Source organism: Rhipicephalus sanguineus, chromosome 1 (assembly GCF_013339695.2).
Source record: "Rhipicephalus sanguineus isolate Rsan-2018 chromosome 1, BIME_Rsan_1.4, whole genome shotgun sequence".
NCBI classification, from domain to species: domain Eukaryota; kingdom Metazoa; phylum Arthropoda; class Arachnida; order Ixodida; family Ixodidae; genus Rhipicephalus; species Rhipicephalus sanguineus.
The window spans coordinates 340,653,806-340,676,489 of record NC_051176.1 but is presented as its reverse complement, the minus strand read 5'-3'; the positions used below and the strand labels follow the sequence as shown (position 1 = coordinate 340,676,489).

At 46.4% G+C, this 22,684-nt stretch overlaps 1 protein-coding gene across 1 annotated transcript; it reads left to right on the top strand.

The window, feature by feature from the left end:
- The first annotated feature begins 10,031 nt into the window (after positions 1-10,031).
- LOC119384467 (uncharacterized) lies at positions 10,032-21,988 on the top strand. The gene is made up of 3 exons (XM_037652473.2): positions 10,032-10,213; positions 13,441-13,599; positions 21,920-21,988. The coding sequence occupies exons 1-3, from the start codon at positions 10,091-10,093 to the stop codon at positions 21,986-21,988; spliced, it is 351 nt and encodes a 116-aa protein (XP_037508401.1). The 5' UTR covers positions 10,032-10,090.
- Positions 21,989-22,684: the final 696 nt, after the last annotated feature.

Sequence of the window (22,684 nt, the reverse complement as noted above, 5' to 3'; positions counted from 1 at the left end):
TTCCAGTCCTTTTCCACATCACTGATGATTGCAGCCTTATCTTCCAGCGTGATGAACTTCCGCTTTTTCGTTGGAGGCGGCATCTTCGCAGGCAGCGAAATCGGACGAAGCAGTCGCAACACACAGGTTCACGTTGCACCAAACGACCAAGCAAACGCTCCACAAATGGCTCCACACACGCGCGACCATATGCGCGCAAAGCCGACAAAGCCAAGCACAGAGCCAAGCCAACGAACGAAACTCCACGAGGAATGTGGATTTGGCTACGTAGTCCGCGATAACGAGCAGGTGTTTCGCCAAGCCATCATCATCATCACTGTCGCCAGCTTTGTTTTTTTGTAAACAATGATGGCGGCTGCTTCTCAAGTGCTCGTAGCGATAGTTTTGCACAATTTAAGTGTAGCATGACTGCATTTCAGCAGTTTTTGAATGTAGTTGATGTTGCGAGAGTATATTATTTGCGCACTCGTGTTTCAAAAATTTCGTTAATAAGGGACTGCGGTATGAATATCTTTCGTAGTCTCGAGTTACGAAATTCATTGACTCCTACGGGCGTTCGCCGGTGCTCTGAAAATATTTCGTTGCGGTGAGAATTTCGTTCCCTCGGGATTTCGTTATCGCGGTTTCGACTGTACCACGAAATGGGTTACATTGGGCCGTGGGTGTGTTATCGCTGGTTTCAACCAGTTGGTTTGGGGAAGCGTTGAGTCGGCATCCAAAAATTGTTGTGCCGCAACGACCAGCACACATTTGGAAGATATTATTGCACAAGATGCCAACCAATCACACATACTTTCTGGAGCAATTAACGCTTTTCGTGTTCGCCTTTTACGTGCGTGAATGCGTGAATTCTTGACGTTTTAATCGTACGGTAAATATTCTATAATGTAACTTGCGTTGGTGACCTCACAGCGAAATATTACTTTTGAGAAATAGAGAAGGGGACAAAATTTTATTTACAATCGCTTGCGCGATGCGCCTGAAGGCGCGCTGCCACTAATGAAACATGCTCTGAAACGTGTCAACAGAACTTCCTTACCGTCGTCACTGCATTTAGTCGTGCCGCGCGCTAGACCCTCTTCCCAACCATCCTGCACTACACGCAAGATATAAGCACTCTTGGAGAGGGCATATATCTTATACCTAGCGCATGACTTCGTTCGCAACGATGGCAGGCTCACATATGGCTCGGCGACGAGCTTCGTTTTCGTTGTGAGGTACACGTAGTAACTATGAAAGAAGTTACTCTCATATGCCGGTAACGCGGATAGGTTCTCACACACTCGTCTCACATTTTATTTATGTACCAACTGATTACTTAAAAAACAGATACGAGCCAGCGGTATAGCAGCGACCACATACAACTCGCGCACACGAGCCTTCAACATGGCGCCGCTTTGTAGCTTCGTCGTCAAACTTCCGACAGATGGCAGCAATTTCGCATCAGGTGTGGACGGGGGGGGGGGGGGGTTGCACAACAACCTATTGCAACAACATATTGTAGATGAAGGAGGAAATCAATTGGAAGGGTACGGAGCGCTATAGGTTACCTCCGAAAGGTAAGCGCCGATTCGTTTACAAAGATCGTCCCGGGATTTCCCGGTGAGTAAAAGTGTGACGGAGAGAGCAACCGAGGAAGAGCTAGCACATGATAATTTCAACTGGAAAAAGGCCGAAGGAAAAATTCTGAAGCGCACTGCCGCGGGTTTAGATGGGGTTCCCGTTAGCCTCGTTAACGAACTAGGACATAACACTAAAGAAGCACTGCTGAAAGCCGTAGAAAAATGCTTACAGGACAAGCAAATGCAAGACAGTGGGCGAAAAAGTAGAATGAACTTAATCTATAAAGGCAAGGGAGAAAAGGATAAGATTCGCTCGTATAGACCACTTACCATTACATCGGTAGTATACAGGTTGGCGATGCAGGCAGTAAAAATACAAATAGAAACATCGGCAGAACATAATATTTGTTCTCACTAAGTGTTGTAACGATGTTTGTTCTCATTCAGTGTATAGAAATATCTCAAATGGAAATAGGCCCTTGTGCGTGGCTTTTCTAGACATCACTGGGGCGTACGACAACGTTAATCAGGAAATTTTGTGGGATATATTGAAAGGAATGAGCATAGGCAACGACTGTATACAGCTTTTGAGGGAGATATACCGAGAAAATACAGTTTGCATAGAATGGGACGAAATGAGTAGCAAAGAGAACGTTGAGATTGGCAAGGGCTGAGACAGGGATGTCCTTTGTCCCCGCTGTTATTCATGCTGTACATGGTGAGTATGGAAAAAGCGCTAGAAAGGAACATTGGTTTTAATCTGTCACACAAACAGGGCGGCGTGATGCTTGAGCAGAAGCTTCCAGATTTATTTTATGCGAATTATATCGTCTTATTTGCGGACAGTCGAGATGACATACAGCGGGCGGATATATGCGGAAGGGAGTGTGAAGCTCTTGGACTCTATAGGATTTAGTTTAACGAAGTGTGGATTGATGGTATTCAATGATCAGTGTGATCAGGCGGTGTCAATACAGGGCCAAGAAATACCGAGTGCGAATACAATATGAATATAGTACGGGTAAATGAGAGTGATAGATACATAGAGGTACAGGATAAAGCCTCGGCAGCAAAAGGAAAGAGGACTGCTGCAATAATGAAGCACATAGTGTTAATTGTGGGGGTACAGTAGGTACGACGTGCTTCGAGGTCTGTGGAAAGGTGTAATGGTTCCGGGGCTTACTTTTGGGAACTCAGTGGTGTGCATGAGGTCAAGGTGCAATCAGGAATGGATGTAAATCAAAGGACTGTGGGACGCCTCGCGTTGGATGCTCACGGGAAGAGGACAAATGAGGCTGCAAATGGCGATATGGGATGGGCAAGTTTTGAGGCGAGGGAAGCTCAGAGCAAAATAAGGTTCGAAGAGACGGCTAAGGAATTTGAAGGAGAGTAGATGGGAAGAGAAGGTGTTCCGTTATTTTTATAGGAAGAGTGTGGAGACACAGTGGAGAAAAGAACTAGGAGGCTCACCAGTAAAATATACGGCGGGTAGTGCAAGCATTATGTCAACAAGAGCGTTAAGGCAAAAGTCAGAGAGGAGGAGAGGATTTACTGGACGGCAGCTATGGATGAAACCGGCTCTGAGTAACTACCGAAGGGGCAAAAACGAAATAGGAGAAGGCATTTTACGATAATTCAGGGGAAGCGCTTTACGTTTGAAGCGAGGTCGGTTGCCTTAGAACGCGTAGTTATAAAGCGAGATTCAGTAAAGAAGAGCAATGCACGTGCTGCGGGGAAGAATCAGGAAACGGCGGAGCATTCTGATTGAATGTGGAGATTCATCCAGGTGTACGCTTGGGCACAAGCCTACATGAAGCCTTGGGTTTAGGGACAACAGTGGAAAGCTGAACACACTCGCGATTGAAATAAGAGACGGTTAGAGTATGGTGGCAGAAAATTAAACAGAAAGGACAAAAATAAATATTGCAAAAAATAGGACATTCTGCCGTAAAGGGCAGAGAACTGGGCTGAGAATTTACGTTTTTTTCCCCCTGTAGTAAGATAGATTTAATCGAAGTAGAGGCATTAACCAAAATTAAAAAAAAAGGAAAAAGGTTTTGTTTTATTTGTCGAGCCTTGTGGCACACTTGTCACCGCCCCGTCATAAAGGGACGCTCATAGCATCCATCCATCCATTGTCTATATAGCAAGGGGGTGGGAAAGGGATGTGAGGGTGAAGAGGAGAGATGGAAGGGTGAGGGAAAGGCGGAGGAGGAGAGTAAAGCATAGCGTAGAAATAAAGAGAGAGAAAGAAATGAAGAGATTGAAAGAAAGAGGAAGCGAGAAATAGGGTGAGAGAAAAAGAAAGAAATCCAAGAAGAGAAAGAAAGATAGAAGAGCGAGAAGAGGAAAGAAGTAGATAGAGAGAGAAAGAAAGAAATAGAAATAAACAGAGAAAGAAAAGACAGACAAAACAGAGAGATGAGAGAAAAGGAAGAGAAACCGGGACGACCGCCCGACTTCTTCAGGCTTGGCGCCACTAGTGCGAAGCTGCCTTCATTTTTTTTTTTTTGTGGCTGGTTATCACTTCATATGCCACATGTCCGAAGTAGAATTTCAGTTGAAGGCTAGCAAGCCTTCTGTGTGCGTGTTCTTTGTTCCTGTTTTATTTTCGCTAGTATACGTATTCTCGTCAAAAGTCGATGGAAACATACAACTTGTATGATTACGATTAAGATATATTACTGAATAACAATATATACGGTTCAAATCAGCGGCGCTTTTTTTTTTTTCATAATTCTACACATCAAAACACGGACAAGAAGCACGGACACGTTACAAGAGTGCGAGTGATTGAGGCATACTGTGTCCTCACTGTTACCGTACATTTTACCTTCTAATCATGTCATCGTCACAATCATTCTGGGCCTATTATAGGTCCACTGCAGGAAGAAGGCCCCTGAAACAATTTTAATTTATCCTATCTCGTGCGAGCTGAATTCATATTATCGTTGCGACTCTTTAACTCGTCGCTCTACTTTAGCCTTTGCCGTCCTAATTTATCATTTCATAGTTTAAATGATTTCATCGTCTGCGAGAAGTCTGGTGGTATAGAAGTCGCGATACAATTCACAAAGCAACTAGTTTATTATAATAACAATAAGTAGTTGACGCCTTTGCCCTCGACGACGCATCAAAGCTGAGATAAGTAACTGTCGACAACGGAAGGCTGGCTGTCTTTCAGGCGACAGAACGAATTGCGCCAGCATGGGGATATCCCTGGGGGTCGGCACGCTCGCAATCTTCAGGTCTGTCTGCACATTTGGCTTTCAGTCACCACTACGATGTGCGAGCACTTTTTGCCGTTGCTTCTATACCCGAGCCATGACCTTGTATGGGATGCTTTTTTTTCTCTGCTGTTCGTCGTTCTCTTGATACTGTACAAGCACTCCACTACGGCGTCTCTCATAATCATATCGTGGTTTTGGCACGTTAAACCCGACTCGACGGTAATATTGTTGAAGAAAACAATAGAGACAAAGTGTGACATGAGTCGTGGAAATAAGGACAGTCATGCCTTTCTTCCCGTAACACCAGCGGGATATCAGCCGGGACATTTAACACAGTGCGTATACATATAGAGCTGGCCCTCTTGAGCATTTCGACAAGTATTTTTGCGCGCTGGTGGGAACGAAAATCGAGAGAGCCGAACAAAAACAAGCCCAGCCGACGTGGCGGAGGACGGGTGCAGGCTGCGGCTTTTTCGCCGAGGTGCGAGTCGAGTTACCGCGTCGTCCCCGCTCCTGATGGGTAACACTCGCGCCCAGCGGCGGTCTGCCGGGTTTGCGACTGTGAACGGGGACACAGAAAGGAGCCACGCCGCGCTGGACGATCGAGGACAGCCGACGACGTTGCGGATAGCCGCATAGGCTGTGCCTACATCACCGCGGAAAATTGTAAGTGAACTCTATTTAAGACTAGTACAGTGGAGATGTAATGAATATTATTTTTTAGATAAATGCACATTTTTTGCAGATTGAAGCAAACAACACGTACAGAGTGAAACATTTAAACCATCGTAAACGCCGTATGTAGATTTTATCAGTTGCTTCTTTATGGGGCGCCTTTACAAAAATACAGCGATCTTTTCTTTAATTGTGTATCGCATAAGGGTATAATCAGTTTTGTGTAAAAATTGATTGTACCACTATGCCTACAGACGTTTTTACGTGCGCCTAAATGCGCAAGCGTACTTGAACTCCCCTATACTCTTTGTACTTTTTTCGTATGTTGTCGAACTACTATATTGATAATTTACTATGGAATTTGCAGGAAGAGAATAAAAGTCTGATTGCCGAAATCTACGTACGATCGCTAAAACGCAGGCGCATCGGACTGGTGTCATGTAACGCTACAGAACCCTGTAGCAAAGTGGAGACGCACTACCGCATAGGCGCATGTAGGAATACCGCACACGTCTGCACATTAAGACACACTCCTAACCCGGAAGCGACGATTCCGTAACGCTTCCCTCGTTTTACGCAGTCAGCTGGATTTCTCGAAGTAATATCGGCCATTGTCTCTTAAGGGCAGCTGAAGTAATGCTATTGCCGGCGTCACGTTTATGGCATGTACACACGCATAGGAACGCTCTATAAACCTGACCGCACGTGGCAACGTGATAGTATCGATGACCTCTGTGGTACAGTGTTTGCCAGGGGTTGAGTGGACTGGTTGGAAGCCGACGACCTCTAAGTTTACGTAACGTATGTAAATACGCAGTCAGTATCGAGGTCAACGGGGTCCTATTTTGGAAGAAATAACGTCCGGGGCAGAGTGGGGGAGGGTGCACGAATATAGACAAGGCCCCGGCCTCAACATCAATGGAATGTCGCTAAACCATTGGCCTTACTGACGCTTCACACGCACGAGCTAGCCGCCAGCGGTGTGTTACGCGATGGATTAATTGTCGCTCCCTTTATCGCAAACCGCGTTACACGGTTTAATTGCAAGAAATCTTGGCGATGTGAGCGCCCTCATTTAGTGACGCCGAGATACAGACATGGTAGAGTGCGAGTCCGATAAGGAAGTGACTGTTTGTGACACGCACTGTTGCTTTAGGCCTTCCAATTCTGGTACTTTTTTTTTGCGTGTTATTAACTTGTTACAGAACTGTACAAGAATCTTCCTATATTTACGTGTGACATCGTTTCCTATTGAACTACGGTTTATTTATTGGCTACTTCGGACGCTGTCCTGGTATACACGAAGTATTGTACTATGCGACCGCTGATTCAGACAAACGAAGTCATGCAGCATATAAGTCTGTCGTAGACTTATTACCAGCGGACCGATTTCTCCAAGTTGAGCCATATCACGCTCGTCTACGGACCGTGAATCAGCGAGCGAGCTGACCCGTCGTGTAGATCCAGATTTACGTGTGAGCCGCCTCATTGGCGCAGGGTATGCTCATGCCAGTGAGAGTCGAGTTGCTCGTATGGTATCACCCGAACATAACGAACGCTTTTACACGTACGCCCCTGCCTTTCACTTAACCCCTCTCTCTCTCTCTCTTTACACGTACGCGGCAGTTCATGACATGTAGAAGAGAGGCAGAGGTCAAACTGCTGGGGTAGCTGTGCGCGCATGACCTTGGGTGAAGCGTGCAGCGGCGGACAAGTGGCCGCTGTCAATTTGCCTCACTTCAATTTGAAAACGTCAATTTGCCAGGCGTTTTCTACCAAATGACCCCTAGTGCATCGCGTCTTTCTCGCACATCACCTTCTTTTGACCGAAGGAAATCTCCGCGACGACTAAATGGCTGCGTTATTGCACTACTGCGCACGAGGACGCGCGTTCGAACAACAAGGTACTTGTTCTCAGTATATCTATAGTAATTGTGTTCAGTAAACTCATGTGCTGGCGCTGGCACATCACAACATAGCTGTGCTGGTGACAACACACGAGCTTTTGTGTGTTGCCTCCTTTTTCTTAGCCTGTGTATAGTTTAATCAGTGGCCACCCTGTTGCAGCCGCGATCCTGTGCTGTGAACACGAACCGCACGGTGCAACCTCCGTAGCGCGAGGCTTCATGTACTACATGCAAGAGCCAATGCACTGCCGTTGTATTCACGGGAATATGCTGCTACTATAATTTTATCATGCCACTGAGCCGATACTGCGCCTAGGTTTCCATGACAGCACGATATTATTATAAGCGTGGAAGCCCGTTTCTTGGGAATGCTTCAACAGCGACTTATGAAATATGTTGATGAGCCAAACATGATAGCCTCACTCATAGTCGTCACTTCGGTCAGGACGTGTCTTCATATTCCTAAGTGCGCTCTCCTAGGCTGGCTTCGTCTCAGGACAAATACATAGTAAATGGCGGACATCCGCAATAGACACAGAAACGGAGCGCTCGTATTCATATAATGACTATACAGGTACATGTAAAGGATAGTGTGAGTGCATGATCATCCACGGGGGGGACGAGGACACGTGCACCCCGCCGGAGGACATATTGTCAGTCAAATATAGGCCAGAGCGGGTTGAGAAGGAAGGTCAAGAGAGGGGTTACAGGTTTCAGTTTCAGTTTCAGTTTATTGAACGTATTTGAATGGGGGGTTACATATGGGGAGAAGTATACAGAAAGAGGTCCCTTAGTGCGAACACTGCAATGAGACCTCTTGTTATAGAATACATAAGAAAATAAAATCATGAGCAGAAATAGCGCCAACAAGGATAGAATGTGCACAAAATAATAGGAGTGGCATATGGTATGCAAAGACAATTTACACTATTTGACATTGAAAATACAAGAAAGGTAGCAAATAAGTAAGAGGTAACGAAGTGTAATGATGCTATCTTTAGGACAGTATACTAATAAATATTTCACATGAAAAAGAATGTAATGAAACTGAATAAAGAATACATGAAGCATTGTGAAAGCGGCGATGAAGTAACGACAGTGATTACATATAGTTCAAATATCCAAAGGATGGTTCAGAAAAAGGCGAACGGAATGTTTGAAAGCATATAAAGAGGGCGAGGTTTTGGCTTCCAAAGGCAGAGTGTTCCACACCTTGATTGCGGAGAAGCTTACTGTTTTTTGTCCATAGTTTGTGCGCGCCTTGGGCGTGAAAAATATTGCTTTGAAGGGAGAAACGTGTATTATTAGAGGAAGTCGTAAATTTCTTACCTACGACATACAGCAGATTCGGATTACGTACCATGCGGTAGGCAATTACGGCTAAGTTAAAGACGATAATATTTGAAATGGGAAAGATATTTAGTGAAGAGAATAGTGGAGCGAATGAGCGTGATAATTACTGTGCGTTATTATACGGAGAGCCTGTTTTTGAATATGCGCTAATGGGCTTAAGTAAGTTTATATGTAAGTCCCCAAGATTCAATGCAGTAGTTGAAATGACTATGAAGGAACGCAAAATAGAGAGAAGTTAGAGTAGGGAGCGCAAAATATTGGCGGGCTCTGAGCAGAACACGAATGCCATAGGCGGTCTTTCTTTTTATTTGGTTAATATGTTCATTTAAAGTTCAAGAAACAGTCAAGTTCGATGCCGAGAAATGTGCACTTGTCAGATGGGAATATTTCATGGTTATTGACATACACTGGTAGCGCGTTATCACGTTTTTCCGACCGAGAACTGAAAATGACATACTTTGTCATAGATGGGTTAATAACAAGCTTGTTTTTATGGCACCAACTAATTACGCTCTGAAGATCACTGTTTAGCTGGGAGGTTAGGGCAGGAATGGAGTCATGTGCAGTGAAAATGGTGGTGTCATCAGCGTAAAGCAAGGATTCTGTGTGAGGTGATAAACAGTCTGCCAGGTCATTTATGTAGATGAGAATAAAAGAGGACCTAATATAATCCTTGTGGGACTCCTATATTGATAGTTTTGGAGTCCGAGAGCACGCCTGAAATAGATACAACTGTGTACGGTTCAGTAACTAGAAATGAATTCTCGTGAAGGGCCAGTTACACCATAAGAAGAGAGCTTGTTCATGAGAATAGCGTACTATTAGAGAATAGCGTGATGAGTACTATTGAACACTGCGGTCCTATAGAGCTCATCGCGGACATTAAGATGTGCCTGTACCTAATGGAGACTAACATTAGCAATAGCACACAAACACAGGCGTGCGCAGGGTTCCCCTTATCGCAGCGCCCCCCCCCCTCTTATGTGAGTGACACCCCCCCCCCCCTAACGCATGCCCATGCACGTGAAGACGTATGCGTCATGTTTCTGTCGTCGCTTGCTTGAACTGCCGTACCCCCGGATCAGATATCCCCCTTTCCCCGCTCTTAGCGAAGGGTACCAGACCGGATATGGCGACTTGGTAAAACTCCCTGTCCTCCCTCTGACATTCTCAGAATGTGAGGGCTTCGCTCATGTTGACAAGTTGACAGGGGCTCTGCGATCGCAGCAGTTATGACAGTGACGCTGAGATACAGTGGTATTCGTAAAGCCATCTGTCTATCTCTTTCTCCATCACAGACTCGCCGGGAGCCTGTCTTCCAGCAAGGTGTCCCTGGCCGTGACTGGCGGCCGCGGTGGCCACCATGAGCGAGCGGCCGGTGGCCGGCAACGCGGCTCACAGCGGCCGCAAGCCATGCTCGCGCTTCCGCTTCTACAACCTCGGCTACTTCTTCTCGCTCAGCGGACTCATGGCACTCTGCGAAATAGTGAGTTGCCGGGGGACAAGCAGGATTAATGATCGCATGACCATCCGCGTGAGCTGCATACTCTGGCTTGATGGCGACTTTGGCCCGTCGATGTAGTAAATGGGGAATTCGTGCTTTAATAGAGTTCACAGACCGAAAAGGTGGCTGAAACGACCAGGTTAGGCTTGACAGGTTACGCGATTGCCACGAAGTGCGAGTTACATTGCGCATACCATGAACCCAGTACCATCTCTCGAATAAATATTCTGAAGTTTGGATGGCGAGTTGGGCGAGTACGTTGATATACATCATGCAAAACTGAATCGACAAGGTAAATATTAACCCTGTCGTGCTCACTATTACTTCGACAACGAATAAAGATTTATTGATCACGAAATTAAATTGGACGTAAGATTAATGAGTGGTATGTAAGCTGAATGTTGATCCGTGTTGTACGCTAATGTACCATAATGAGGCATTCGCACGGAAGAGATAAAACACTAATATTTACAAGTAACTGGCTCTTTATTCTAAGGTGTCCAATATTACCTGGAATTTCTTTTCGTGACAGATTTCCGCGCTCATATGGACGTTTGGTTACTCGTAAATCAGTATTCCTAATGCAAGAACACAGAAAAAAGTGCCGGTGGTTTCAAATCCCCAACTACACGTCTTCACACGTTCTTTATAGTGAAGGAGACAGTGCTTCGTTCCGTGTCTCCACTCGAGGCATTTTCACGGACCCTATATAGCTTCGCTGTATTCCTCCATTGCAATGCTGGAATGGTGTTGGCATATCAACGCACGTGCGCAGCGTGTCTCTACTGTTGACTCCTCCTGCCGTATTAGCGCATGGAAGACATAAAACATATGTGTCAAATGAGTTGATGTGGAGATGCAGATGTAAAAGTACTTGGTGTTCAAAAAACAACTGTGTAGTATAAATCGCGGCCTTAAAATTTCAGGTTGCCCTTACGGTGGTGCAGTTGTCACTACAGTATACGTACTTGCAGTATCCACCACTGGCTTAGAAATATATCTCCACATCATTAAACACTCAGCGTAGGGTAGCTGAAATTATTGATGTACAACATGCGGCATGGGCAATGATTATCTGTAGCTCCTGCACTGTGAACGAGAAAAACAGCACAAAGGAGACCTCGCTTGTGCTAAACTGGATCCAAGATTTTTTTGACAAAACCGAAAACAATTTGTCTTTGCAAACAATTGCTGATCTGTGTCACCTCCCGTTAGGTCAAGTATTCATCAGGGGTCGGTGCCTGGCCCTCTACTCTAATTTCTAACTTATATTACCAACCTGCCAACTAATATTTAACCAAACATGACATTATTTGATGAAGACTTTGTCATCTATCGGTCAATTCACAACAACAACGACATTCTAGCGCTCCAATCTGACCTGAATCACGTTGAAGATTGGTGCAAAAAGTGGCGTATGTCACTAACGTCAATAAGGCATACCTTCTCTCTTTTCGCCGCAGGCAAAGCTACATACACCGCTCTACCTTCTTTGTAACTCCCCAATTTCATCTCTTACGTCGTATACATACCTTGGTATAGAATTCATTACTGATCTTTCTTGGGACGCACCACGTAGCCAACATAACCAACAAAGCTAACCGCGTAATCGGCTACCTTCACCGGAACTTACGCCTAGCTCCATTTTCACTTAGACTATTTGCCTATATAACACTCTACTCCGGCCAAAGCTAGAATATGCATGTGCCATATGGTATCCTAACCAATATAACCTGATTAAAGATCTAGAATCTGTTCAAAATCGTGGCGACTAGATTTATCCTCTCTGACTACTCATACAATAGCAGCATTACAGAGCTAAATCTCGTATATATCTTCCCGACCTTGCTCTTCGCCGCAAAGTCGCTCGATTTTGTCTTTTTCACCAATTTTATCACGTAAGCCTCTCGTACATCTGTGATCATTCCAGCTCATCACCATTCTAGCAGGATAAAGCACACCAAAGCCGTTCACCCGTCCCATGTCCGGACCGTAGCTCATTCACCTTCCTTTTTTTTTTTTGCGCGCACGCCAATAAGGACTGGAAACGCTCTTCCTGCCAACACCGTGCACTACTCCAGCTCGATCCTTTTCAAAGAAGAAGCTGTAAAACATGTACTCTCTTAAACTGTTGCCCACCCCTCATGCACAACCCCTAAACATTGAGGTATTGAGCATAAATAAATGAATAAAAAATGGAGCCTCTATTCTTCTGTGTACTGCAGCAAAAGTTAAAAAAAAAAGAATAAGGATGGAGACAGACAAAGGGATAGAACGGTTATGATAACGTATGCGTATGAATAATTTTTCCAGGGACCGAAGTTTCCAGTACGTGGGCTCCCCGTGAAGTGTGCTTGTTTGCTCTCTTATTGCATGGCGCTTCTGATTTACTAGGTAATTATATAGGTTGCAAAAACTACTACAGGCTGAAACATCTACCTGCCGAGGAGTTCTATATGACTGCATGCTATTATTTATTGTACTGTAGTTGTTGCCTACTAAATTTAGCGGGCTGTTCCAGAAGGATTAATCCAAAGTCTTTTGGGACCTGTGCGTAAAACATTGGAGGCATCTACACGTATGTGGAATGATCAATAACGAATCCTGCTAAGACATTGCGTTGAGTTTTTCGTTTGCGATACCAGCGCTCGAGGACAGAGACAGAAGTCGAAGACGACACGTGTTGCCTCAGTGTCGTTTCTTTGTTAAGAAGACCAAGGGCGTAGCCAAGGAGGGGGGGGTTCAAACCCCCCCGAAATTTTTCAGTTTTGCTTGCGTATAGATACACGCGCACATACAAACGCACGCACGACATACATAAAGTATGGTTGAACCCCTTCCCCCCCCCCCCCCCCCGAAAAAATTTCTGGCTACGCCCCTGAAGAAGACAATGTACGTAGACTCTCATGTATACACATGAAGAAATTCCTTGTCAGGCAGTTTCTCCTTTGCTTCACCTCGTGTAGATACGGTGCACTTAAAGTTATGGTGTAGTTTAAATGCTATACGTCGTTCTCCGTGCGAAACGCTTATGGAAGCTGAACGCACGCGCGCTTATGGTGCATCCCCCGTCACCATGATGACAAGGACGTTATAGGGTGGGGATTCCATAGGACTCGCGCTGGAGACTCAATGGCGCAGAAAGCGAAATTGTGTGTGCGATCAACGGGCCAGCTTAAAAGAACTCGCACAATTCGATTCTTTGCCAGATCCTCGGGATGGCCATCTATGCGCTGCTCTGGGACTCGGCCAACGAGCTGGACAAGTTCCTGGTGACCGTGGCCTTCCTGCAGTGGATGACCGGCCTCTACATACATGCCACGATTGCATTCTGCGCAACGGGCGCCCGGATAAGAGGCCTTCTACTAGTGAGTATCCACGTAAACCTTTTGCGGGCATCGTGCTCAGCGTTAAATGACTTAAGCGTCACGCAAATCCGCGTGATCGGCTCTGTCAGAGACAGCCGCAATGTTCAATGCGAGCGTGTCAGAATGAAAGAAAACCGGCCAAGTTGGCATGGGTTAGTACTTTAAACAGCGTGACTAGACATGGACTAATAAAAAAAAAAGGAAAAAAAAAAATAACGGCTCCATTTCACGCTGTGAAAGTGGTTGGACAGCGAAGCTGTTAACGACACCCAGAACGATTGCCCATTGCGACATGGCTTGAATGGTCTTCCGCATTAGAATCGTACAAGAGTGAGATTGGCGTCTGACCTTCACCGGAAGAGATGGCCAGGAAGTGCGTCTGATTTTGCAGACCGGCCATGCATGTTTCATCGTACACAACCGCCTGACTCGACGCGTTCCTAGCCATGGCGCATTGCTTTGCTTCATCCAAGTCATCGACGTCAATCAGTCTCTCGACCTCGTCTTCGTCTGTCTCCCCTTCGTCCGGGAGACATTCGAAAGCCTGTGGCTTGAAGCGAATGTTGAACTTGTAGAGCGGACTCTGGAGAACGATGTTCATCTGTGGCACGAGCACGACGCCGTTGTTCACATTGTCGTCTCTGTTCTAGGCGTCGCTCCTAGTATGAACGTTTCTCTTCAGGAGTCCTCACTATACGTGGCCGTCCCATAGCCCCGTCACAACAGAAATGCATTCGCCTGTTACAGGCGCCTTATCATCCATCATGCGGTTTTAATGCTTGTTTTGTGGTTTTCTTTATTGAAAAGAATACTTAGCTGCATGCTGTATGCTGTAGGTCACCGGGTTTTTGCTTACGCGTTTTTCTGCCCATGGCGACGAAACCGTTGGGAGGGGGTGGGTTGAGGTACATAGCTTTGCTGTAAAAGCACGCAGAGCTTTGTGTTGTGTCCATCCTTGTCTTCGTCCGTGTCATAAGTCGCGTTGTTGTAGCCGTGAACGTGTCCGAATGTTTTCTTGTATTTCGATGGTCTCGTCTACACTTTATCTGCCTGTGAACCTGCAAATCTTCCGGCCTTCTTTCTTTTCTTTCCCAAAAATTTTGTTTCTGTTGCTTTCTTATGATAATAGGATGACCACTACACTTACGGCTTTTAGGCCAAAACTTGATAAAGTCCGAGGTCTTCGCGCGGCCTCGTTTTGAGTTCGTGTAGATATGTTTCGTATGCCCTAGTAACTCAGAATCGTCGCTAATTTTTCTTGATATGAAAACAGTGCCGTTTAAACATTTCTTACAGTGCGGAGGAAGTACTTTGAGTGAAATAAGCTGCGATATTGAGGGGGGCGCTGCCTTTCATAGTTGACGGAAGCACAAATGTTCTATACGTGGTTTAGCCTGGGGGATAAGCGTCCATTTTTTATACATGTCTGGACAGCTACGCGCTCGATTGTGCGATCGCGTGCGCTTCTCTGATAGCCACGGGCTGTGGACTCGGTCCGGCTTTGCGTGTCTACTATAGCGATAGTCCCTGCGGGCGTGCTTCCGTTGTTTGAAATGACGTCTAATTTCCGGGAGAGTCTGGGATATCCTAAGCCGCTGGTATAGTGAAAGGCTACAGGTATACACTCTGCAATGCACTTTATAACAATATACTTGAGCTCGGCGTAGCGTCACTGCTGTATTCCTCTCTTAATTCTCTGCAGGCAACAAACCTACAGGCGTTGTCAGTTCGCATTCATCATCTTGAGCACCGACGCCGTCGAGGCGCGCTCCATTGAAATCGCGTCAAGCTGCCGTCATTGAACTGCAACAATTAACGCAGACGAACGCTCGCACTACATCTCCCTACAGTTAACCTGGAATAACCAAATCATAACATTGCGACCCGCGTTTATGAATCCTCCAGGTGCTTGCCGCGAATGCACCAGGCACCGTATCAACATAACCAAAATGCCCCTCCCCCCCTCCCTTCGATAAAGAAAAACTATAAGCGTGGCGATGCGGGCCTGTATATACGTGAATACCGGAATTTAAAAAAAAAAAGTCACATTTCTTATCGCGGTTTTCGAGACAATGTACTTCTTTTGTATGCAAAGCAAGCTAACACGAGCAAGGATAAGTCTTACCGATTCTCTCGCTCTTTTTTTTTTATTATTAAATGTGTATAAGGAGAGGTTGGTGCCAATGCGTGGCGCCGGCTACTCCTCTTGCGTAACAGTTGTCGTCGCAAAGTATAGAAAAAAATACAAAACTCTACAAAGGCACATAGAAGAGCACTCGCGCCCTTAGTCCCAGTTCTCCATATAAAGTGTCTACTAAACACAAAAGTTTAGAAAACGCAAATATTCACACAAGTGAAATGTCCACACATAACATTAAAGCTCGCTGAGATGTTGTCACAGCCTTCGCAATTTGTCTATTAAGTGCCGCACTCTAACTGCAGCAGTTATGTTTTCACAAAGAAGCCTACACGAACACGAAAAACAAGAAACATGTCGGCAAGAATACCGGCCGATAATAATGCTAACAAAATTTTAATCAGATCTAGTACTTTTGTGATAATTTTCGATTCCTCCAAAAAGTGCACCAGTGCGCGCGCAGCAATGTTTTGTAAATTTGTCTGTTTGCCATGAGCCTAAAAATTTTTGCTATTGATGGGGGCCGTCTATACAAACAATGTAGTTTTTGTAAAAGTCACTTACGCGGAGCATCACAATTTCTTACAATGTAGAAGCGTAGAAGCAGGTGCTTCAGCCTCTTCACGTGAGCATGGAGCACTGTTAGTTTTTCTTATTCTATACAGGAAGCTCTTCGTATACACCAGAGCACGCCTGTCTCGCACCCAGGCTGCTGGCGAGCCGAGCGGATACTCTCGCACCCAGACGCCGGGCCGCCGGGCTGCCAAGGCGCGCGCGGGCTGCATCAAGTAAACAGGGCAAGCTGCAGTTCTGAGACTTTAAAGTGCGAAAAAGTACCCGTTCACGCCGCTTCAGCGTATAAGAGCTCGTCTGGGCACTACTGCGTCGTCTTCGGATGCCAAAATAAGCAGCGCAACAACAGGATATTAGCGTTGTCTGCGACGATTACGACGCGCCACGGAAATAGTGCCGGTGCGGTGTTTTCAGCTTCGCCGCGAATAGATAACTGTGATTCAAGCAAAAAAAAAACTAGGAGCCGAGTGAAAATGCGCGAGTAAGTACACTAACTGCGTGTATTCTGCAGTGTGATGTCCACCTATTTCATTTTGCGAACCTAATTTGCGTGACACGCAGCTGGGTTGAAGGCAGGCGCGAGCTTTGTGTGGGGGTGCACTTCATACCTTTGAGCGTTTCCTTTGACGAAAGTCTAGTGCAAGGTAGCGCTTTCAAGCACAAGCAATCAGCATGATTTGCCACTTTCAACGTATAGTATTAAGCTTTAGTGCTTTTGATGGCATCCACGCCTTCGAGATTTCGTCTTCAAAGGTAATAAATGGCACGGTGCTCCTCAACAGCTGGCCAGAATTTCGTGCTTTCATTTCAGTGTTTGATGTCTCCAAATTTATTTGGACACGAGGCATCCAGCTGCACATAATACATATATTGGCACGTAAGTAAAGAGTACTCGCGCCAGTGTCCTTTACGTCGCAGGCGTAGCTAACCGGCTTAACTAAGAGTAGCACAGTTTCGCTTGTAAAGTACCATCGTTACAAGAATAAAATCGCGCAGGTAGCTTCCAAAAGGGATCGCTGAACGATACTGCAGGTTATACTCTCTGATAGCACGCTTTTGTGAGCAAGACGCATTATTGTAAGAGCGCTCGTGAAACAAAAATTACGTTCCGCGAAACTACCCGTAAAGCGTACTCTAATTGTTACGCGATGCATGCTGAATGATTAGCTTTCACAAAACTTTGTGCACAACTTGTAATATGGGGCAACAAAACATCGTTTCACTCTTTCGCGAGCTGCACTGTAATTACGATTCACGCGTACTACAGTGAGAACGTTTTTTTTTACAAATATGTAACAGCGTACGTATCTGACGAGGTTGCTTCCGCAGCCCACTCAGCACGTACTGTATACATTGTGGACTTGTATGAACAAGATGTTCTTGATGTTCCAATAAAATCAGCGAAAATGTCCAGGCTAGAAAAGACGCGAAACACGCTCTCCAACGGGCTGAGTTTCGGGAGTTTCACGTTTGCTCTGTGTAGCGTCTGCTGGCGTGGCAGCCCGCGCATGTTGTTTCGTCGCGTGTGCGATAGATGGCGCGATGCGCGATGCAAATATGGCGATGCGCATGGAATTCGCTTTGTTCTGGTCTATAGACCGTTTTCACGGAGAGGAGGAGCGCAGCCTCGAACCGGTGTATTTTCACCGCTTTCTCTCTCTCCACCTCGGCCGACCGCTGCCGCTGGTGTGTGCGGATTCCCGAGTTTTGCACTGCGTGGAGCGTGAGAGGTCAGCGTGTTTCCATTTTTCGACGCGCTGAAGCAATTGTGCTGCCGCAAATCGAAATGTCGGACGAGAACAAGTCGACAAGCTACCACTGCGCTGTGTTTGGCTGCGGCAACAGCAACGGAAGCCTGAAAGACTGGCAGCCAAGGCATGCGAAGTGCACAATGCTTTTAAATGACTTGGCTTTCTCAGGTCGCACGCCTTCTCCCGCAAATAGTGTATTATATGTGGTGTCTTCACTTATGGCCACATTTTCAAGTCATCACACCAGCTTGTGATTGTGCTTGGGTGCTGGTACACTTTATCATCTGCACCAAAGAGAACCAATGTCAAGGCTGACGATTAATAAACAAAATGTTTGGCCAACAGTTGTTTTCTCATAACATCAACCTCTCTGATATCTATGCTACAGCACATGATTTACAATGCCTGCGGCTGGAAAATGTTCCATCTTTGTGCGTGCAATTTCGAGGTTATCGAATTAGCACTTTCCAGTCTACATAACAGAAAGGCCTGCATGACATGTGTGCTTTGGCGCAGGTACGCGTCTCGAACGTTTCGTCGAGAGCACGTTCTTTCTCGACTTGACAATATTGTGACGATAACTAAGGTAGCGTTATGACAACCGCACCTTTTTTTTTCTTTTTCGCGCGACAACCTGGGTGTCGTGAATAATCGGCCACGTTCGTTAAAGCCAGGTGGTTACTTGGACACGTGCGCTCGTCGTAATGCTTCTCAAATACTCGCCAGAAAACAAACTAGTTGACAATAATGTTACCAAAAGCGGGCGCCCTTTTGGCATATCGCTAGCGGCGGCGGCTCGCGCCGATGCGAACTTACGCCATGTCATGCTTCCAGACGTGCAACAGGCTTATTTTCATTTTATCATCGTGTTGTTTTTACGTCGAATTTGAGCTCACCCGTCGTACATCTGTTTCTTATCCTGTGCAACGATCAGAGGCCACAAGCTTTTAACTACGACGGCGACACAAATGAACACAGGCATCGGTGTTTGTGCTCCTGTCGTTCCATGAACATTGTATTGCGACGTGCTAAGCGGAACCAAATGGTCTGTTAGGGATAGAGTTACGTATAACTTGCATAATCACGGCACGGAAGCCCGAGAGTCATCTTAAACTCTAGTGCGCGCACCTAGCGCGCAGCCGGACAATGGCCTACGTGTTCGCTCGTCTCCATTTATGTTTCTTCGATTACTTCGAGTTGTCGTAAATATTAACGCTCTCTTATAGCGCATATTCCAAGAACCACACCGAGGTCAGCTATAACAAAGCATACAAAGCAATTGCCATTTTAAGAACTGCACTGGCATTCTACTCATCGTCGGCGCTGCTGCGGGAACGTCTCGTGGGCCGCCGCTGCTTGCTGTTTCAGCCATTTTGAAGCTGACAGCTAAGCGATTATTTACCAGCGCCTTTAAACTCGCGAAGCGTTGCTCTGTTTTGCCCGTGTACCGCGATGAACAGCAATACCTTGTGAACTGAGCGTATACGCTGCATACACCGACGCGGAACCCCACACACCGGAAGGGCGGCGAAACATCGCAGACGCTAGACGGCGCTGCGGCGGTGGCGAGCTTTAAAAATGGCAGCCTCCTTGTGAAATTGGTGTATAAGACCGTTTTCACGGAGAGGAGGAGCGCAGCCTCGAACCGGTGTATTTTCACCGCTTTCTCTCTCTCCACCTCGGCCGACCGCTGCCGCTGGTGTGTGCGGATTCCCGAGTTTTGCACTGCGTGGAGCGTGAGAGGTCAGCGTGTTTCCATTTTTCGACGCGCTGAAGCAATTGTGCTGCCGCAAATCGAAATGTCGGACGAGAACAAGTCGACAAGCTACCACTGCGCTGTGTTTGGCTGCGGCAACAGCAACGGAAGCCTGAAAGACTGGCAGCCAAGGCATGCGAAGTGCACAATGCTTTTAAATGACTTGGCTTTTCTCAGGTCGCACGCCTTCTCCCGCAAATAGTGTATTATATGTGGTGTCTTCACTTATGGCCACATTTTCAAGTCATCACACCAGCTTGTGATTGTGCTTGGGTGCTGGTACACTTTATCATCTGCACCAAAGAGAACCAATGTCAAGGCTGACGATTAATAAACAAAATGTTTGGCCAACAGTTGTTTTCTCATAACATCAACCTCTCTGATATCTATGCTACAGCACATGATTTACAATGCCTGCGGCTGGAAAATGTTCCATCTTTGTGCGTGCAATTTCGAGGTTATCGAATTAGCACTTTCCAGTCTACATAACAGAAAGGCCTGCATGACATGTGTGCTTTGGCGCAGGTACGCGTCTCGAACGTTTCGTCGAGAGCACGTTCTTTCTCGACTTGACAATATTGTGACGATAACTAAGGTAGCGTTATGACAACCGCACCTTTTTTTTTCTTTTTCGCGCGACAACCTGGGTGTCGTGAATAATCGGCCCACGTTCGTTAAAGCCAGGTGGTTACTTGGACACGTGCGCTCGTCGTAATGCTTCTCAAATACTCGCCAGAAAACAAACTAGTTGACAATAATGTTACCAAAAGCGGGCGCCCTTTTGGCATATCGCTAGCGGCGGCGGCTCGCGCCGATGCGAACTTACGCCATGTCATGCTTCCAGACGTGCAACAGGCTTATTTTCATTTTATCATCGTGTTGTTTTTACGTCGAATTTTGAGCTCACCCGTCGTACATCTGTTTCTTATCCTGTGCAACGATCAGAGGCCACAAGCTTTTAACTACGACGGCGACACAAATGAACACAGGCATCGGTGTTTGTGCTCCTGTCGTTCCATGAACATTGTATTGCGACGTGCTAAGCGGAACCAAATGGTCTGTTAGGGATTAGAGTTACGTATACTTGCATAATCACGGCACGGAAGCCCGAGAGTCATCTTAAACTCTAGTGCGCGCACCTAGCGCGCAGCCGGACAATGGCCTACGTGTTCGCTCGTCTCCATTTATGTTTCTTCGATTACTTCGAGTTGTCGTAAATATTAACGCTCTCTTATAGCGCATATTCCAAGAACCACACCGAGGTCAGCTATAACAAAGCATACAAAGCAATTGCCAATTTTAAGAACTGCACTGGCATTCTACTCATCGTCGGCGCTGCTGCGGGAACGTCTCGTGGGCCGCCGCTGCTTGCTGTTTCAGCCATTTTGAAGCTGACAGCTAAGCGATTATTTACCAGCGCCTTTAAACTCGCGAAGCGTTGCTCTGTTTTGCCCGTGTACCGCGATGAACAGCAATACCTTGTGAACTGAGCGTATACGCTGCATACACCGACGCGGAACCCCACACACCGGAAGGGCGGCGAAACATCGCAGACGCTAGACGGCGCTGCGGCGGTGGCGAGCTTTAAAAATGGCAGCCTCCTTGTGAAATTGGTGTATAGGCCGTGCCGAGCCGAAGACGAGGCACGCCGTAGTGTGGGTACTTCGGATTGACCGTGACTATATATATATGTATACGTGTTATTCTTTACCGTGAGCTAAATCTAAGTACACGAGTGAGTGAGTGAGTGAGTGAGTGAGTGAGTGAGTGAGTGAGTGAGTGAGTGAGTGAGTGAGTGAGTGAGTGAGTGAGTGAGTGAGTGAGTGAGTGAGTGAGTGAGTGAGTCTTTATTCAAACCAGCTGAGGCCTGGGCCTATATAGTAGCCGCGCCAGCGGCGGTGGAGAGACCCCGTCTCCCAGCCACCTCTCGTACTACTCGCTGGATGGCCCATATTTGATCTTGCCGATCTGAGCTGATCAGCGCGGCTTTCCACCGCGCCTCAAGCTGTTCTGAGGAGACTGCATTTTCATCCTGTATATGCGCGCATTCCCAGAGCGTTTTTGCACTTCGCCCCCATCTAAGTGTGGCCGCCGCTGCCGCAGTGGAACCTGCTACGTGGACCTCAGCGGAGCGACGCCATAGCCACTAAGCGCCGGTTGCACGACTTTTGAGCCCCACTTCATGTTTCCCGCGCTACGATCGAGGGCGCGGTTATAATTTGGTGAAGGTGTTCACAACGGCACTTATTACATCCAGTGGGTTTAACTTACCATGTTCAAGTTCCGCAGAGCTACATCGATGTCGAGTGGTCGGGAAACGAAGACTTTCACACAGTCTGGAAGCGAGAAACATAGCAGGAGGAAAGAAGCAAAAAATATATTGCACGCCAATACCGCAGTGGATTGCAAGCATCACCCGCCCATGGCGGTATACGCACAGGGAGTGGCAAGAGCATGGTGTTCAATTACTGCCAAACAATTGACTTCTACATTTATCATAACTTATGATGGATACCGATTATATCTGACTGCTTGAGCAACTAGCTAATTCAATGAGTTTCACCGCCAAAACATTATGGTAAAGAGGGTGTTTCAAAATTATGTGTCCGAAAATTCTTTGAAATGATGGAAGTGCGATATTTGCTCGCTGACTTCGTAATTACTTTTTTCTGTAGCGGCAGGCCTCTTAAGATGGCTAAAAACATCATTTACGATAGTAATAAAGAAATTAACTAAACTTTTTTTATTCAGTGGAGACAGGCGGTCGGCGCAAATGGAAGAATTGAAGTCCTTAATGCGAAGAGCCAAGTGCCGGCCGTTTTGAGATTTGCAAAAAAACTGCTTCTACACTCTTAATCAGGCCCTGGC

Bases quoted from the DNA above. Each gene is read 5' to 3' on its own strand.
- LOC119384467 (XM_037652473.2), top strand. From the start codon at position 10,091: ATGAGCGAGCGGCCGGTGGCCGGCAACGCGGCTCACAGCGGCCGCAAG. The intron at 10,214-13,440 runs GTGAGTTGCCGG...ATTCTTTGCCAG, and splicing joins TCATGGCACTCTGCGAAATA to ATCCTCGGGATGGCCATCTA. The intron at 13,600-21,919 runs GTGAGTATCCAC...CCGCTGCCGCAG, and splicing joins GGATAAGAGGCCTTCTACTA to TGGAACCTGCTACGTGGACC.